Source organism: Belonocnema kinseyi, chromosome 9 (assembly GCF_010883055.1).
Source record: "Belonocnema kinseyi isolate 2016_QV_RU_SX_M_011 chromosome 9, B_treatae_v1, whole genome shotgun sequence".
Lineage (NCBI taxonomy): Eukaryota > Metazoa > Arthropoda > Insecta > Hymenoptera > Cynipidae > Belonocnema > Belonocnema kinseyi.
The window spans coordinates 132,393,131-132,414,165 of NC_046665.1; the positions used below are offsets into that span (position 1 = coordinate 132,393,131).

Sequence of the window (21,035 nt, forward strand, 5' to 3'; positions counted from 1 at the left end):
TTGTACTTTATTTTGCAAAATCTACATACCCAATACCCGACAGAAGTACATAAAAAATGTATTATATTTGATATATAAGTGTTGAGCATAATGTAGAAAATTTGACATTTTGGACAAAATCGAGTGGGAAGCACAAGATACGTTATAAGAATGTGTTCGCTAAAGCCGAAATGGCTTTAACGAAAGAGAGTTCACAATCTAAAAATTGTAGTTGTCGATTCGTTCACCTTCAATTTTGAAGGGTCTGTGCACGAATGTGGGAGAAAAGCAAAGACCAAGCGCAAATATGCCAATGCACAAATGTGAGATAAATACATCATCAAGCGCGAAGCGCAAAAACCCACAATCGCACGTCCCAGGCGCACTCAAAATTGCGAGCGAACCGAGACGCGCGCGATGAGAATGTGCCTGCTCTTTGTTCATCAGGGAACAAAGAGAGGGAGAATACACGTATGTGAGTAAGTTGGTGAATCGGCGATAGAATGTGTTCATGAATATGCAAGGTTGGGGGGAGACAGAGAAATTCACAGTGGAAGGGAGGGTAGAATCAGATAATCAGTCATTCAGTTTGTGGGTAAAAGGGGAGGTTGGCGGAAGGCAAGATGGAGAAGAAGGGTCTTTAAGGGAGAGGATGCCCTAGCTGAGAGAGCCGACAGAGAAATATCAGCAGCAGTTGGGAAAGATAAGCTCTGATTGGGAGTCCGTGGAAGAGATATGGGAGGATCTGAAAGAGAAAGTGAAAGAGTGTGTGAAAAAGAAGGTATTTAGAAAAAAGAAGAAAGGAATCATAAAGCTGTGGGGGGATATGGAATGTGAAAATGTGAAAAAGGAATTACAAGAAGTAGAAAAAAGAAAACTGCAAAAAGAGATGAATACGTACAAATGAGGAAGGAGTTTAGGTTGATGTGTAAGAAGAACGAGCAGGAAAAGGAGAAAGATCAGAATGATGAGTTGAGTATTGTTAAGACAGAAGGGTTCGTGCGCAAGATAATTAATAGGTTTGGGAAACGTAGGGTAGGGATAAGTGAGAAGATAGGGAGCGAGGAATGGAGGAAATTTAAAAAAAAATCATTTCAGGTCTCAGATTTACGTAAGAGAGATGAGGGGATTAGAAGAATGTTGGAGGTAGATGGGGAGGAGCTTAATGACGAGGAGATAGAGAAGCAGATTAAGAAGTTGAAAATGTCTAAGGCAGTAAGGCTAGATGAGGTCGAGAACGAAGCGTGGCTGTTTAGCACAAAAGAGGTAAGAAAGAGGCTGAAGGGGGTAGTGAAAGAAGTATGGAGGGGGGAAGGATTCACAAGAGAGTGAAGGGAGGCGTTAGTCGTGCTACTGTATAAAAAAGGGGATAGGGAGAGGCAAAAAAATTATAGAGGGATTACGCTAATGAATACGGCGTGCAAAGTATACGCGATGGTGTTGGCGGATAAGCTGCGGAAGGATGCCGAGGGGAAAGGAATATTGCCGGACACGCAGGCTGGCTATAGAGAGGGAAGGAGCACTATCGACAATATTCATGTCTTACAGCACGTGGTGGATAGAGAACTAACCAAAAAAGATGCCAAAGTGTACGCGTTTTTTGTAGATCTAAAAGGCGTGTTTGCTTCAGTGGATAGGGGGGGAGGTTGTGGAAGTGGTTGGGGGAGCGGAGAGAGGCATGATAGAGTGGGTAAAGGAGGTATTTAAGGAGACGAAAGATAGGTTGAGAGAAGGGGAAGGAATTTCAGAGGGTTAGTGGATGGATAGGGGGTTAAGACAAGGTTGTCCGCTTAGCCCAACGCTTTTTGCAATTCTAATAGCAGATATGGAAGGTAAGCTAGCGGCCGGAAAGGTAGGAAGATTTAGGGTTTGGAGGGGTTAGGATATGGTCATTCGATTATGCAGATGGCATAGTGTTTCCATCAAAGAGCGAGGATCTTCAGAAGAGATTATGAAAAGGTTAAGATAGCTGCATAAGAATAGCTTAAGAGTTGAATGCGGAAAAGTCCAATGTTTTGGTGTCCAGGATAGAAGATGGAAGGGATAAGGGTTGTGAGTGGAAGTGGAAGGGAAAGGCAAATGTGGTGGTGAGGTAGGTGTGGCGGCTGCGGAAGAAATTGTTCGCAGATGATTTTTGAAGGAGGATAAAATTGTTCGATTCGCTAATGATGAGTATGTTATTTTATGGAGTCCAGGTATAGGGATGGGAGGAATGTGAGGAGGTAAATAGGATACAGGAGAGGCATGTTAGGTGGACATTAGAGTTGGCAAGGAATAGGCCAAACTATATAGTGAACGAATGGACTGCAAATGGATGAAATCAGAAGGATGCACAGGAAGGAAGTTAGATGAGATGATCAAGAAAAACGGCAGAAAGGAGTAGAAAGGAGTGGGATAATCATGCAGAAATTGATGCATGAAAACAGGACAAAAAGGCAGTAGAATGGGTGAAGAGGGTGCTGGGTTAGATGAAGAGAAAGAGAAGGAAAGAGGAAGATGAGTGGAGAAAAAAGATTGTGAATAAGAGAGAAAGTAGACATAAGGAAAATGACAATATTGTCAATAGTAGATAATTATTAAGTATTGACCTCAGAGGCACAGTTTGGAAGTGCGAGGCAAAGCGAGAAACTCGAGTCATTCGTGCGGGTTTAGGCGAGGCGAGGAAGGTAAGGCTATAAGTGCGAGCGTTCTTAGAGATAAGGTGTGGATGGATGTTCGTTTTTAAAAATTAGTTTCAAGAAATTTATGTAAAAATGGAAGTGTATCGTATGGTGTTTGACTTAAAATTTTGATTTTCGATTAATTTTTTTACATTTATAAATGCTATAACTCTGATGATTTTCTTTTTATCGAAAAACGTCATCAGGATAAATAGTTTGGCTCTTTGAGCACTACGAATAGCCATACATAAAGTTATTAATTCTTAAAAGAAGTGGTCCAAACATTTTGAAAATGCTCTAACTTCTTGAATTTTCATCCAAAATAGCTGGTTAGCGACCTCGTTCTTTCTTTCAGGACTTAAAAAAAAGTTTACGCAAAGCTCGACTTGATCCAATCATTTTTCGAGAGTTAACGTATTTAAGGACGGAGTGACAGAAAGACGCCATCGCCAAAACTTGATTTTCGGTTTCAGGGGGTCTCAAAACGTGGAGATCCTTTGAAAAAGTGGTTCTAAATTTCAAAAATTCTAATACTTTCTCAATCATAAATAACGTTCAAGTATCCTTTTTTCAATTTTTTTGTATTGAATATCTTATTAATTTAATATAATTTGAAATTACAATTTGCATTCAATTTTTAATTTGTTAAACTACAAGCATTCTAATTTAAATTTAAATTCCTCGAATATGAAGAGAATTCCAATTTTTAAGCATTTTAACTCTTAAAAGAAAAAAATTTGAGACTTTTAAAAAACCTTAGAAAGCATTAATCACTTTGATTTACATGTGTGAAATGATTATGGAGAATAGAATTATCATTTGCAAATATTTTATCATATCAAATTTCGCCAAAGCGGAGTTTTTATTTTTATAATTCAAAGTCTATCCTTATTCCTTACACAAATGCATTCGCAGCAACAAACACAATGACGTATTCCAGCTCTTGCAAAACTTCTTTTATGAACGACGAAGAATCCGTTATTTCGTCGATTAAATCTGAAAAAATCACAATATTAAATTGAGTTTAAAAATAATTCACAAACAGACCTAACAATTTTTTAGGGAAAAACAAAAAGAGAAAAAAATGAAAGTAATTAAAATTAATTAGGGAATAATTTTAATTATTTTTTATATAAAAAACAGAGATCACAGGGGTTCCTTTTGTTTACGTAATCCTCCACCCCCTTAAATTAAAAAAAATACCTAAAATCGAGAATTATTCCCTTTTTCTTTATTTTTTACAAAGTTTTGATTCATTTTTTTTTTTAAATCATAAACAGAAATTTAAAATATTAGAAAATAAGATGCTTTGAAAGAGTATCTTTTTAATCATACCAATTTCTAATATTTTCTAAACCACAATAAGGAGATTTTTCACGAAAATATAAGAATAAATTCTTTTAAGTCAAATGAATAGGCATGTTATACGAAATAAAAATTTTAAATGTTTTAAGATCCTAAAAGTTAAAGTAAAAATAATGCATTTTCAACAAAATAGATGAATTTTTGACCAAAAAGATAAACTGCTACCCAAGAAGATTAATTATCTACAAAAAATAAACGAATTTTCAAACAAAGAAGTGACTTTTAAACTGAAATGATGAGTCTTCAACCAAAAAAGGTTAATTTTTAACGAAAAATGTAATCGTTAATATTTGAATCACAACAATTTTTAATTGAATATAAAAAACAGTTGAATTAAACCAAAAACGCTTTTTCAGTAAGTAAAGGGAAAACATGCCAAGCAAATTGTTTAATTTGAAGTCAAAAACTAATTTTAAAAGAAAGCTTCAATTTTTAACCAGATAGTTTTATTTTCAACCGAAAAAAAGGATTTCTCAACACAAGCGTTAATTTTCAACTAAATAGTTCAATTTTTTAGCAAAATAATTGAATTTTAAACTTATAAAGACGAATTTTTAAACATTAACGTAGTTGAATTTGCATTTTTTTAATGATTCGCAGCGAAATATGTAATAGTTGATATTTCAACCAAAAAGATTTTAATTTGAATGAATAAAGAGGTGAGTTCATAAAGAAGACGAATTTTCAACAAAACATTTGATTTTTCAAACCATTTTTTTCAACGAAAAGTTTTTAACAGTTACATTTTTGAAAAATTATAATTAAAAAATTGGAAATTGTTGAGTTTTATAATTAAATTTTCCGTAATTTTCATGCTTTGAAATCATAAAAGTCGAATTTCTAAGAATTTTTATTTATAAATCTTCAAAGCTAAAGAATCTTAACTGCAAATCATTAGAATTTAAGAATTTCAATTGTAAATCTTCAAAATTGTAGAACTATGAATTTTAAATCTTGAAAATTTTTTAATTCTTAGAATTTACAATAAAATTTTTTGGAATTATTGAGTTCTATAATTAAATTCTTTGTAATTTGTATGGTTTACATTCAAAGTTACTTCAATTTGATAGATTTTGAATTGAAACCCTGACTTTTGATTTACAAAATCAATCCAAAAAGTTCCCAATAATTATTGTGAATCTTCAAAATTAAAGAAATTCAGATTGAAAAACGTTAAAATTGAAAAATTGTCCATTTTGAAGCTTCAGAATAGTACAACGTCAAATTGTAAATCATTTAAGTTTAATAACTTTTAATTTCGAAAATTTACAATTAAAAATTATTCAAATTTTGAGTTTTACCTTTAGAAATTCAGTAGTTTTGATGATTTGCATTTGGAATTGCTTTAAATAAAAAGATTTAGAATTGAAAACTTGACTTTTAATTTCCAAAATAATCCAAAATTCTAATTTAAAATTGTAAACATCCTCAAAATTCCTTTACTTCTAAATTCCTCCGTGATAAAATCTCATATTTAAATGAAAGTTACAGATTATTGAAGGCCAGTTAAAATTAAAATCAAATTGAAATTGTATGAAAACTGATGTAGCTAGTTTAATATTTATTGCACATTATGATTATTAGTAATATTTATAGTACACTTCAGGTACCATAGAATCCGGTCCGGTTTTGCAATTCCTAGAACTGCTGGGCCACGCAGTTTCCCAGTGTTCAGGGCGAGAGACGGTTGCTACTCTCGCCTCGGAAGGGCCGGCGCGCGCGAGTACTCAGTCAAGTATATTGCGCAATATTATGCATTCCAATTGGAAACGGTTTAGGCGGCCCTGACAATTCATACCGTTTCGGTATAATAAATAATCAAAATAATACAATCACAGAAAATTTTTCGAAATCATTAAACGTTCATTAATTTTCAATATATAAAATTTGGATTAAATAATGGGTTAATTAATCTTCTAAAAAAAAATTTTCGAATAATATTTTCGATGATTAATTTTAAAAATTGATAATAAAATCGGATACTTACCAGCACCGGTGATAGCTTCTATTTGGGTCTGGACAAATCTTGTACCCATGCACTTGCTGAGCATATATACTACAATAGTAAAAAATAAGTACAACTGCACCCAAAATTTTGACTGCTAAGGTGTTTTCTTACATTTTTGCAATTTTTTGTTATCACTCGTAATTGATGGTATGAATTGATTTTCTTTAGAGTTCATCCATCCTGCCTGTTCAGTCATTCCCCATTTTTTAACATTCAATATCTGTGATCACTATTATTCTTTCAACTAGTCAGTAAATGTACGCGAATTTTTATTTATTAAAATTTTAAAAAATAAATAATTTAAAATTCCATAATAATTCTTTTTAATATTAAGTGTTTATAAAATTTTTGAAATCGAAAATTTAATAAATGAATAAATATTTGGTGATTATATTTTCGATTAATATAAATAATAAGAAATTATAAAATTATTATTATTAGATATTATGTGTTATATTATTAAAAATGGTCAATTATATAAATCGAACTTAAAATTTAAACAATTTTCATCATCAAGTCTTCCTTTTTAAATGAAAATTCATGTGTTTTGTTAAAAATTGTCTTTTTGGGGAGAAAAATAATTTTCTTGGTGTAATATTGATCTTTTTGGTTAAAATTCAATTATTTGGTTGAAGAGTCATTATTTTTATTGAACATTCAGTTCACTGGTAAAAAATGAATTTTTTTTGTCGAAGATTCAAAATTTTCATTAAAAATTTATTTCTTTGCTTCCAAATTACTTTTATTGGTAAATAATTTATCTTTTTGGTTAAAAATTAATTTCTTTGGTTAAAGATTAAACTCTTTTGTTGAAAATTTCTTTGTTTTAAATAATCTTCTTGAACTTAATTGATTTGGTTGAAGATTGATCTATTCTGTTGAAAATTCGTTTTTAGTGTAAAAAATACATTTTTAAACTAAAAATATTTCATTTTAGGTTGAAAATTGATCTTTCCGGTAAAAATATATCCTTTTATATGAAAATTTAAATTTTTTATTGCTTGTTGAATATTCATTTTTTATTTATTAAAATGTATCTTTTTTAAGAAAAATAATCTTTTCAAAATTAATTTATTTGCTTGCAGATGTCCTGTCGAATGTATTTTTCGTCCTGTTGAAAAATACTTTTTTAGTATTAAAAAAATAATTATTTAATTGAAAATATAACTATTTCATTTTTGGTTGAAAATTGATAGTTTTTAGCTGAAAATTATATCAATTTATTTAAATTTGTCTTATGTTGCAGATAATTAATTTTCTTCGTCAAAAATTTAACTATTTGGGTAAAAAAATTTGTTTTCATTACTTATATTTGGAATTTTTTCAATTAAAATTAAACTATTTTTTTTTCATTCATGTACTTTATTAAAAATTGATCTTTTTTTATATAAAATTAATTTTCTTGATCAAACATTTATCTTTTTGGTTGAAAATTAATTTTTTTTTAGTTGAAGATTTAACTTTTTTTAAATCGTTCTTTTTATTAAAATATAATTTTTTTAAACTGAATATTTAGCTATTTAATTTTTTGTTGAAAATTTATCTGTTTTTTCGTCAAAAATTCGTCTTTTTCAGTAGAAAATCAATGTTCTTGATTGAAAATTAATTTCTTTGATTGAAACCTCAGCTATTTTTTATATAAATAATTTTTTATACAAAAAATGTATCTTTTTGCCAGAAAATTGGTTTCTTTGCTTAAGAATTTAACTATTTTTGTTTTTTGTTGAAAATTCATTTCTTTATTGAAAGTTAATTATTTAACTAAAAATGTAACTTCTATTTTTTGATAAATTTTAGTATTTTTATTAAAAATGTAAGTACTTGGTTGAAATTTCATCTATTTTATTACAAAATCATATTCATTGGTAGAAAAATAATTTTCTTCAATTTAATTTCTTTGGTTAAAGATGTAACTACTTTATTGAAAATTCGATTTTTTGTGTTAAAAATTAATTTTTTAAACTGATAATATAAATACTGCAATTTTGGTTGTAAATTTATCTTTCTTAGTTGAAAATTCTTACATGTTATTAAAAATTCTTTTTTTTTAAGTAGAAAATTAATTTTCTTACTTGAAAATACAACTATTTAACTAAAAATTTACTTTTTTGGCTGAAGATACATTATTTTAATTTAAAATTCATTTCTTGTCTTCAAAAAATTAAACTTTTTTAATTCATAGATTTAGTTACAAATTCATCTTTTTTGGTGTAAAATTGATTTTCTTAATAATCAAAAACTAATATTTTTGCATGAAGATTTTAATTTTTTTTACTGAAGATTTATTTTTTTAATTCACAAAAGAATTTTTTTTCCTCAAAACTTTTTTATCTCAATATTAATGAATGTTATATCAAAAATTTTTATGTAATTTACGCGTAAAATTTTCATTTTAATTGCAAAAAAATTCAGAAAACACACAGAGGGTGAATTTATTTATGAAATTTTTACTACTCAGCTGAACGTTATAAAATTTTTCTTATCAAGTAAAGCAAAATTACTCAGAAAGAAATCACCTTGAAATCTATTTTTTTAAACAGCAAATTCTAAAATCTCTTTTTTAATGAATCAACTGAAAACTGAAAGCAATAAAATATAAAGGGATTGAAAGATCTTACGTAAGAAATAAAATGCAATATAAGAATAAGTTTCAACTGAAAAATATAAATTTTAAGTTAAAGAAATTATTTTAAACGAATAAAATGAATTTTCAATAAAATAAATACATTTTCAAGGAAGAAGTTGCATTTTTAGTTAAAAAATACTAAATTTCTATGACAGGTGCATTTTTAACCAAAAATTCGACTTCTAAAAATAAGACTTTTAAATTATTCTGCCTATAAAGAAAAAAATTTGGATAAAATTTTTTGAACTTTTATGCGAAAAAGATGAATTTTCAACAAAATAATAAAATTATCAAACAAATAATAAAAAGAATTTTAACCATAAGATGACTGCAACAAAATTTTTTAAATTGCAAGCCAAAAAAATGTATTTTCTACAAAAAAGTTGATTTTTATACCAAAATCATTTAAGTTTCAACGCATGAAAAACGAATTTCAACAAAATATTTATGTTTTCAAGGAAAGAAATGAATTTTAAACGAAAGAAAATATAACTCTTTGAGTTAAAAAAAAAACCATTTTTTACAGAAAATTTGGATTTTCTGCTCAAAGAATTTAATTTTCAACAAAAATAAACCGAGTTTTCAACAAAATAAATTTGTCCTCAATAAAAAGTAAAGTTTCAAACAAAAATGGAATAGTTAAGTTTTAAGTGAAAAAATTAATTTTCATGAAGAAAAACAAACGAATTTTCTACCAAAGAAATTAATTTTGAACAAAAATGATAAATCTTGAATAAAAATAAGTTTAAAAATTTATTTTAAAAATTTGCATTTCAACGAAATAGTTAAATTTTCTCGCAAAGAAATATAAAGGGGATTGAAAGAGCTTACATCCGAAATAAAATATAAGGTATAAAAATAAGTTTCAACTAAAAAATATAAAATTTAAGTTAAAAAAATTATTTTAACCGAATAAAATGAATTTTCAATAAAATAGTTAAATTCAAACCCAGGAAGATTACCTTTCTACCAAAAAGACGAATTATAAAAAAAATGTATGCTATTTTTCCAAATTTCTCAAGAAGATCAATTTTAAACGAAAAATTCCCACTAAAAAATATTTTAAGTTTGCATCAAAAACAGTTGAATTAAAAAAGTACGAATTTTCGACCTTTCAGTTGAATCCTCACAAAAACAGATTAATTTTCTGACTGAAAAATAAAAGGAAAGCTAACAAAATTGTTGAATTTTTAAACTAACAAAATGCAATTTCTACAAAAAAGTGAAATTTTCAATCCATGAAAAATGAATTTTCAACTAAATATATTAATTTTCAATAAAAAAAAGATATATTTTCAAGAAAAAAAAGAATAGCTACATTTTCAGCTGAAAAAATTAATTTTGAACCAAAAACTAAAACGAATTTTCAACAAAATAGTTCAATTTTCAACGAAATAAATGAATATTCAACTTAAATGATTAATCTTTAACAAACAAAATTTCAAATTTTCTACAAGAAAGTAGAACTTTTTACCGAGAGAATTGAATTTTCAACCAAAAAAAAACGGGTTTTTAAAAAAAAAATTAATAATTTTCAACTAAAAGAGATAAATTTCAAGCAAGCATGGAATAGTTACATTTTCAGTTAAAAATTTTTTCAATCAAATTATAAAACGAATTTTCACCTAGTTACATTTTCCATCAAAGAAATGAATTTTCAATAAAAATAATCAATCTTCATCCCAAAAATTACATTTTCTACAAAAAAATGTCATGCATTTTTAAAACAAAAAGTCGAATTATCAACAAAAGAGTTTATTGAATCAAGAACTATTTTCCAATCAATAGAGAAAAGAAAATTAACCCAAAATGTTGAATTTGTATGCCTTTACACGAAATTGTTGAATTTTAAAGCCAAAGAAATGTATCTTTTACAAAAAAGTTGATTTTTCTACCAAATTAATTGAATTTTTAACACATAAAAGACTAAATTAATTTGCAATTAAAAATACCAATTTTCGAGCAAAAATGAAATAGTTACATTTTCAGTTAACAAACTTTATTTAACAAATTTTCAAACCATAAAGTCGAATTTTCAACAAAAAAAAAATAGTTTATTCAACCAAGAAAAATTAGTCTGTAAATAAAGAAAAAAAATTATCCTACATTTTGATTTTTTATGCCAAAGCCTCGAATTTTAAACAAAAAGAATGACTTTTTAACTAAATAATAGAATTTTTCATCAGAAGATGAATTTGCAACAAAAAAGTTATATTTTCTACAAAAATAATTGAAATTTCAACTCATGAAAGACAAATTTTCAAGAAAATTAATTGATTTTCAATTAAAAAAGATCAATTTGTAGACAAAAATGGAAGTTACATTTTCAGATAAAAAAATTTATTTTCAGCAAAGAAAAAACGAATTTCCAACCGAGAAGTTGCATTTTCCAACAATTCGAATTATAAAAAAAGAATAATTTGAGATTATTCTGTCAATAGAGAAAAAAATTTTGAACTTTTATGCGAAAAAGGAGAATTTTCATCAAAAAGATTCGACTCTTCAACGAAATAATAAAATTATTAACCAAATAATAAAGAGGTTTGACCATAAGATGACTTTGCAACCAAAGTTTTGAATTTGCAAGCAAAAACATTTATTTTCTACAAAAAAAGTTGAATTTTCTACCACATAATTGAAATTTCAATCCATGAAAAAAGAAACTAAAGAAATGGTTACATTTTCAACGAAATAAAATGATAAAACTTCAAGTTAAAAGAAATTTGCATCTTCTACCCAAAGAATTTAATTTTCAAAAAAAAAAAAAAAAACGAGTTTTCAATAAAATAAATTCATTTTCAACTAAAAGAGAAGTTTCCAGCAAAAATGGAACAGTTAAGTTTTAAATGAAAAACTTTACTTTCATTAAGAATTAATTAATTAATTACTTTCAACTAAAGAAGTGAATTTTGAACAAAGATGATAAATCTTCAATAAAAATAATTTATTCTAATTTTTACAAAAAATTTGAATTTTCTACCAAAATAATTTAATTTTAATTAAAAAAAAAAATAAGTTTTCAAATAAAACAAAATTTTTGAATTTATTAGCCAAAAATTGTATTTCATACAAAAAAGTAGAATTTTCTACCAAAAAATTGAAATTTTAATCCATGAACAAAAAATTTAAGAAAATAGTTACATTTTCAACGAAATAAAACTATAAAACTTCAAGTAAAAAAAAACGTATACACAAAACTTGCATTTTCTACTCAAAGAATTTAATTTAAAAAATTTTTTTTAAACGAGTTTTCAACAAAATAAATATATTTTCAAATAAAAGGGAAGTTGCCAGCAAAAATGCAATAGTTAAGTTTTAAGTAAAGAAATGTATTTTCATCAAAAAAAAAAGACGAATTTTGAATTAAATAGTTACATTTTCAAACAAAGAAATGAATTTTGAAACAAAAATTACAAATCTTCAATAAAAACAATTTTTAAAAATTCTACAGAAAATTTGCATTTTCTACCAAAAAATTTAATTTTCAAAAAACAAAAAAAACCGAGTTTTCAAATAAATAAAAGAAATATATTGAATTGAATAGTTAAGCTTTCAGCGCAGAAATAAATTTTTAATCAAAATTTTTTTTTTTAATCAGAGCATGGATTTTCATTGAAACACGGAATACTTGTTTTTCAGTTAAAATCGTTAATTTTCAACAACAAAAAAATCAAAAAATAGTTACATATTTAACCAAAGAAATTATTTTTCAATGAAATAAAACTTCAAGTAAAAAAAAACGTATACAAAAATCTTGCATTTTCTACTCAAAGAATTTAATTTTCAACAAAAAAAAAAAAACACGAGTTTTCAAAAAAATGCATTTATTTTCAACTAAAAGAGAAGTTTCAAGCAAAAATGGAATAGTTAAATTTTAAGTGAAAAAATTTATTTTTAACAAACAAAAAAAAACGAGTTTTCAAATAAATAATTTTAAAAAATATATTCAACTAAATAGATAAGCTTTCAAGCACAGAAATAAATTTTCAGTCTAAAAGATTAATTTTTCACCAAGAAGATTAATATTCTACCACATCAGATTGTGTTTTTTAAAAAGATTTTTTAAACATTTATTTGCATCCAAATCAAGTTTATATTTAAATAAATTAATTTCTTCATATAAAATTTTATTTTTACCAAAATGTGGTAATTAATATTTCAAATTTTTCTGTTACAGACTTAAATTTCCGTATCAGACTAGAAGAAATCATGAACGAAACAAATGTATAAATTAATTGTTTAAAATGTAGAAAGGAAAAAAAAAATATAAATTAATTTGTCTGAAAATAAAATAGCGAATATTATTCCAACTCCCGTCTCTTAAATTCTACAAATTCAAATTGAAATTTGAAATAAGAAAAGCGTAAAAAGAAGGCAAAATACCGTTTAAAGTATCCTTTCTTTCAATTTTTTGTATTTAATATTTTATTAATTTAATATATTTGTACTTAAATTACAATTTGTATTCAATTTTTAATTTGTTAAACTATAAGCATTCTAATTTAAAGTAAAATTCCCTCGAATATGAACAGCATTCCAATTTTTAAGCCTTAACTCAAAAAGAAAAAAAATTGAGACTTTTGAAAAACCTTACAAGGCATCAATCACTTTGATTGACATATTTTAAATAATTATGAAGGATAAACTTAACATCTGCAAACATTTTATTATATCGAATTTCGCTAAAGCACAATTTTTATCTTTATAATTCGTACAGGCTTATATATAAATAAGAACGCCATTCAAAGTCGATCCTCATACAAATTCATTAGTATCAACATACACAATGATGTATTCCAGTCTGGCGACATTTGGACAATTTTCACAATAATCAAGGGCTTCGCTAAGCCACTTCCGTTCGTGTCATAAAAAACTAAAAATATGCACTCGGGTTTTTTCTTTTCGCACTCGAAAAATCGGGGATGTAAGAAAGCGTTTCAGGAGGGAACGTGTTTCCAATCACTCTAAGCGAGCTCTTGCAGAACTTCGCTTATAAACGACGAGGGATCAGTTATTTCGTCGATTAAACCTGTGAAAAAAAATTACAATATTAAGTCCAGTTCAAGAATAATCCACAGGGAGAACTCACAGTTTTTTAGGAAAAAAAAAAAAAGACGTCAAACAAATGAACGTCATTAACCCTTAAAATTCATTGTGGGTATTTAATACCCCAACAAATTTTCAAACTCTTGTAAACCATACATAAAATAAATAAATGGCTATAAAATCAACTCTACCTTATAAAAGATACCTTTAACTATATCAGATAATTTTATTGTGACAAAATATTCGATAGGAGTTAAACAATACATGATTAAATACGCTGGGGTGGTAAACACCCACGATGCACTCTACCGTAATTTTTACCATGTATGCAATTTGAGAGTTGAAATTAATTAAGGAATAATTTTAATTATTATTTTGACACAAAAAACAGGGATGACAGTCCTGAAAAAAAGAATACAATTACAATAATATATACAATATTATAGTTTATTCATTTGATTTTATTTTTCTTAATTCCCTTTTTACCTAATCCCCCATTCCACCTTAATTAAAAAAAATTCCCAAAAACACCCAAAATCAAGAATTTTAACTGAATTTTTCCATCGTTTTTTATAAAGTTCCGATTCAGTTTCTAAGAATCATTAACAGAAATTGAAGTCGTTAAAAAACAAGACACTTTGAAAGAGAATATTTTTGATGATACCAATTTCAAATATTTCCCAAACCCACTACTGCATTTTCAACAAAATATATTAATTTTTAATCAAATAGTTCGATTTTCAACCAAAAAGATGAATTTCCTGCCAAGAAGATTAATTTTCATTTAAAAAAAAGTTTTTCAACTTAAGAATTGAGTTTTCAACTAAAATGATGAATTTTCTAATAAAAAGACATACTTTTTCTAACGAAAATGTGATGTGGTTAATATTTCAACCAATAACATTTTTCAGTAGAGGAAGAAAAAAATTTGAAACAAATTGTTGAATTTTCAACCAAAATAGACGAATTTTAAACTAAAGAAATGAATTTACAAATAAAATAATAAATCTTCAACCATAAAAGATAAATTTTAAACGAAAAAGGTAATAGTTCATATTTCAATCAAAAAAGACAAATTTCCAACAAAATAGTTGATTCTTAAGACGAAAAAGATTTTGCAGACAAGAAAGAAAAAAAAACTCTTCAAACAAATTGTTCAATTTTCAAGGAAAAACTAATTTTCATCAAAACAGTTGAATTTTCGAACAATATAATTTGATTTTTCAACCTACAAAGACGATTTTTCAATAAAATAATTCCATTTTCAACCAAATAAATGAATTTTCAACTGAATTTATGAATCTTCAATCATAAAATATGAATTTTGAACGAAAAATGTAATAGTTTTCATTTCAACTGAAAAATATTTTTAATTTAAATCCAAAACATTTGAATTCATACAAACAAGACTAATTGTCAACAAAAAAACAGTTGACTTTTTAACCAAAAAAGATTTTTCAGTCAAGAGAGACAAAAAAACTTTTGAAACAAATTGTTCAATTTTCAAGGCAAAAACTAATTTTCAACAATACAGTTACATTTTCTACCAAAATAATGGAATTTTAAACCCAAAAATAATATTTTGCAACCATAAACGTTAGTTTTTAAAACAATAGTTGATTTTTCGACCTAAAAATACGATTTTTCAACAAAATAGTTGCATTTTCAACCAAAATAATTTATCTTCAACCATAAAAGATAAATTTTGATCGAAAAATGTTATAGATAACATTTCAACCTAATAAAATATTTTGATTTTAAATTCAAAAAATTGAATTCCTTCAAAAGACAAATTTTAAACAAAATAGTTGATTTTCAAACAAAGATTTTTCAGTCAAAAAAGAAAAAAAAATCAAACAAATTGTTTAATTTTCAAGCAAAAAGCTAATTTTCAACAAAACAGTTGAATTTTTACCCCGGATATTTGAATTTTCAACAAAAATGTTAATTTTCAACTAAACAGTTGAATTTTTGATCAAAATATTGAATTTTTAATATAAACGTTAATTTTGCAATTTAAAATTACGCATTTTTAACAAAATAGAGGAATTTTCAATCTAAGAAGTGAATTTTCAACTAAATCGATGAATCTTCAGCCATATAATATAAATTTTGAATGAAAGATGTAACAGTTAACATTTCAACTGAAAAAAAATTTTAAATTCAAGTCCAAAAAATTTGAATTGATATAAAAAAAAGATAAATTTCGAACTAAATAATTGATATGAAATAGCTAAACCAATTTTTCAAAGCAAGATTCCAGTTGTTCCTCCTCTTTTACCGACCGTTAAACTCATTTCAGAATATCAAAAGTTGTTTAAAAAATCTTCATATTTTCGACGTTTCGGCTCTCCTTTCAATGCAGACATTTAAAAGGAAAGTGTCTCTAGTCTAAAATACAACGTGTTCGTTTCTAAAATAATTAAACGCTAAATTATAATTACCTACTCAAAACATCAAAAATGATTTTTTGTTATTACCTGACATTAATTTCGTAGAGTCAAAATTTTATTTTATTTACTTAGTTTATTTATTTTCATTTTAGTTAATTTTAGACGCTAACATGTTGTCTAAAATTTTGACGACGTAATTAACGCCAGATGAAAACAAAAAATAATTGTTTACGTTTTTAGTAGATTATTCAATATAATTTAGTTTTTAATTATTGCATTAACTTATATTGTATTTTTAAGCAACTAGAATAGTTTTTTGTTTGGTAAAACGGGACCTTAAGACCGAAGTAAGGTCACAAGAAAATTAATTTAAAAAAAAATGTCTACCAAAAAAATCGAAAAACAAATATAAGTAGATTTTCAACGAAACAGTTGAATTTTAAATTAAAAAAGACAAATTTCCATCCAAATTGTTGAGTTTTGAACTAGGAAAGATCCATTTTGAAACAAAATAGACTGTTGAATTTTTATTGGAAGGAATTAATTTTCATCCAAACTGTTGAATTTACAACTGAAATGATGAATCTTCGACTGGAATAGTTGAATTTTATACCAAAAAGGTGAATTTTCAACCATAAAGATTAATTTTCTAGAAGAGAAGGCGAATTTTTCATAAAGTACATGAATTTTCAAACAAATAGTTTAATTTATAAATAAAAAAAAACAATTTCCAACCAAATAAATGAATTTTCATCCAAAAAAGATACAATTTCACACAAAAATAGGATAGTTACATTTTTTTATATAAAAATTTCATTCTTAACCAAAAAATGGATTTTCAGCAGAATAATCAAATATTCTACTGGAATAGTTGAATTTTTAGTAGTCAAAATTTCCCTAATAACTGTTTTATAAAATTCCCTGTTCCAATTCAGGACAAATTAGGAGTGAGTGAATATAACGTGATAAATCCATTTTTTGAAAAATTGAGAAAATGATTGTTTCAATATACTTGAAATAGCATCAATTAGATTATAAAACTTGAGTCAGCGAAAAAAATCTCACGGAGCAAAAAATTCCAAAAGTTTTTTCTTATAATAAAAAGGAATGAAAATTCAATCATAAATGAGGATTTAATTAGAGTAAACTGAGATCAGGGTGGCTGTTTTAATCGAACAAAAAAATTCCCAGTCATTTCCCGGTTCGCAAACATTTTTCACGGCCAATGAAATTTAAAAAATCAAAATGGATTCTAAACATTTTTCCATCTAAAGTAATAAACAACAAATTAAAGCATTCAAAGTGGAACACTTGAATTTCAAACTTTTAAATTTGATGTTAAAAAGTTTTTCAATTAAAAAATTGTGGATTTAAATGCTCAAAAATGTACACGTACCAAATGGAAGGTACTCACACTTTTCAATTAAACAATGTTAAATGAAATGCAAATTAACTGCAAAATTTAGAACTTTGATCAATTATAGAGTTCAAAGATTCAGATTAAGTTCCAAAAATATAAATCCACGTTAACATTTTCAATAGTCTTAATTAAAGAATCAAGCAATGAACTTAAAAATATTCAAAATTATATATTTAAATTAACAGTTCTTAAATTAGAAGTTAAATTATTTTTATTTTCAATAGTCTAGGCATCCTTCAAAAGCTTTAAAATTGTATTTCAAAATCTTAAGAAATCTAGAAGTGGTTTACAATTTTTCCAAATTCAAAATAATTTTTGCATTTTTTTTTCGGAACTTTTCAATATATTTCAAAACGAATGGAATTTTTTCTATAACTTAGATAATCCTGCAAATTTAAAGAAAAAGTTTAATTTCAATTTATAAATAACAGTAGAACATTTATTATTTGTAAAAATATTACAGTAATATTAAGAGATATTTAGAAATTTTAAAAAGATTCGAATGAAATTTAGAACTTCAAATAATTTCAAATACTTACAGTCGAATTTAAAATAAACTGCAGATTTTTGCAGATTTCGAACAAAAAATTTAGAAATTTTTTAAGAATTGTGAAAGGCCTCAAAAGAATAAAGAAATTGTTTAAGATCCTTAGGAAAATTGAAAATGATTTTTCACTTTGAAAAATTATGGAAGATTTTAAGGATTTTTTTTTAATTTGCACGATTTTCAAAAATTTTAGGAAAATTTCGATTAATTTTAAAATATATTTAGAAATTCTGAAAAAAATGTTAGCACTGCGTTTAACTTACTTGAAATAATTTCAAGTTTTAAATTAATTTTGTAATTCAAAACTTCTAAATATCTCTTTTAATTACTCAAATTTTTTCTTCAAAATAATAAGTATTCAATTGTTATTTATGCGTCAAAATTGAACAATTTTACTAATAAATTAAACACTTTTTAAATAGAGCAATTAAAATTTTAACGCTAAAAGTTTAAAAGTTCTTCGAAAATCTAAATATTCAAGGCTTTCCATGTAAAACAATTCAGTTTCATATTGTTTTCTTTTAAATATTTGGTTTCAATTTACTCGTCTTAAATGAACAGTGAAATATTGCTAAATATTAAATACTTATTCTTTTTCTACATTGAGAAATTTCAAATTAAATGGGATAAAAATTAAATAATTTATACTCACAATCTTTTTAAATTGAATAAAAACCTTTAATTATGACTATATTATTATGGATTTATTTTTAAGTTAAAAATAGTGAAACGCACTGTACATTTTTTAATATCTAAAAAATTAATAGAAATAATACATTAATAAATTTATTTATTAAATTTAATATAAAACATAATATAAAGGAAGACCTGAAACTCTGAATTAAAAATATATTATTGATAAATCATGCAAATTTTTATTTAAAAATAAAATAATCGCAATAAATGATATATTAATTTCAATTCTTATCAAGACTTTCGGATTGAAATAGTTATAATCTGGAAATTCTCAAATTTTGTACGGGTCTAGAATTGTTTGCTCATATAAATTATCATTCAGATTTTTATACTTAGAGTACAGATCCATTTTAAAAATTATTTATTTATTTATATTTACAGCTGATAAAATAAAACTATTTTTATCAAAAAATTTCAACTTCGAATGCTTTTAATTTTTAATTGTTTAAATCTTCAAAACTGCACTTTAATTATTTAAAAAACTGTTAAAATCGAACTTGGGCAGATTTTTCTTCTGAAAATTCGTAAAATTCCCGGTTTCCCGGTCCGGCGACCACCCTGTTTTTGATTTTTAAAAATCTTAGATTTCCAAAACTTCTAATTTTTTTAAACTTTAAAACTGCATTCTAAAATTCTTTAAATTAAAATATATGCTTAAAAATTAAAAATCTAAAATGGAAAATTTTTTAAGTGAAAGATTTTCGAATTAAACGTTCTCAACTAAATGATATAATAATTTATAAAAATCACAATTTAGGAAATTATTTTAAAAACGGTTGAAATGAAAGTTGGACAAAATTTGTATTCTAAAAATGTTGTAAAATTCCCGGCCATTTCCCGATTTCCCGGTCAAGTCACCACCCTGACAATGTATTTTTCTTTTTGCTGAGAATTCGTCCTTTTTATTTATAAAATAAAAAAATTCCATTTATTTCCATGAAATTGGAAAGAATTTAAGGCATATGAGAAGAATTTCATTGAAATTTATAAAAATTCAGGGTGAATTTTAAAAAGTTCAAATGAATTGAAAACAATTTCAAAATATGAAAAAAACGTCATTGAATTCAGTAACTTTGAAATAAGCCTCGAAATATTCAAGGGAATTCCAGAGAATATGATGAAATGGATAATAATTTTAGGTGATGCTAAAATTCTTCAGGATCAGTTACATAAAACTGTTTTTGAAAAATCAAAGAAAATCCATTTTATCAAGTTGAATTGAATTAATTTAGTAGAAGTCAAGCGAATAAAAAATTTTCAAGAGAATTCCAAACGCTACTAAATTTTTATTTTTTAAGTCTTTAAAAATGCATTTTAAAATATTTTAAATGAAAAATGCACACTTAAAAATTAAAATTCAAACTGGAAAATTTGTAACTGACAAAAATAAAAATAAATCAACTGAATGAAGTAGAATTGAGTAAATTTAGAAAAATTCAAGAGAATCTAAAAGAATCTTAAGAATTTTTTTAATCTTTTAAATTTCAAATAATTTGCGAAAATGGTCAAATTCACTGCTTTTAGACGTGAATCACAATGCATCCCTACTAATCACAACAAATTATTATTCATGCGAAATTAAATTATACATATAATTATTTGTGTAATTTTTAAATATCCGCAAAGAAAATATTATAATTTTTATATTTTATATTATAATATTTTTATTCATTTCGGATTTTCAAATATTTCAATAAAAAAAATTATACGTTTTAATGAACCCAGTGTGTTTCTTTATTAATTATTAAATTTATTATTATTTATTATTATTATATGTTATTTCAAGTTTAAAGAAGGAACCTTGTTAAAAATTATTTTTTAAATTCTGGAAAATATGTTAATTTTAATTATAACTAATTTTGGAAAAGAGATTAAGATGAACTTTTGAAAAAATATATTTCGGGCTGTCTTTATTTGACAATAACTGTTTAGAGTTTAATGTTTTTCTTTTTCTCTTTAGGTAAAACTTGCAATTGTCATGTAATTACGAGGGTAGTTCAATAAGTCCTTAGAATGACCAACAGATGGCGCGCGAATCGCTCCAAATCATCTGTTTTCAGTCAGCACTACTCCCGACTGGATATGTGGTGCAGTCACAGTCCACATCTTCTGAGTTTACGTGTTTTTATAACCAATTGAAAAAAAAATGGTTCGTTAAGAAAAATGGAAAAAAACGAGTGCAGAGCGGTAATGAAACATTTTCATTTAAAGGGTTTAACTCCATATGAGATAAAAAATAAATTGGACTCAGTTCATGGCACATCTGCCCCTGCCTTAGCAACGGTTTATAACTGG

General features: G+C 25.6%; 1 protein-coding gene across 1 annotated transcript in view; it reads right to left on the reverse strand.

Annotated features, from left to right (window-relative positions):
• Window positions 1-13,284: 13,284 nt before the first annotated feature.
• Window positions 13,285-21,035, reverse strand: part of LOC117179425 (E3 ubiquitin-protein ligase UBR4) — a 94,626-nt gene continuing 86,875 nt past the window's right edge. Inside the window, exon 17 of the mRNA XM_033371197.1 lies at window positions 13,285-13,667. Coding sequence (XP_033227088.1) covers window positions 13,603-13,667 — 65 coding nt within the window. The 3' untranslated portion in view covers window positions 13,285-13,602. The remainder of the gene's footprint in view (window positions 13,668-21,035) is intronic.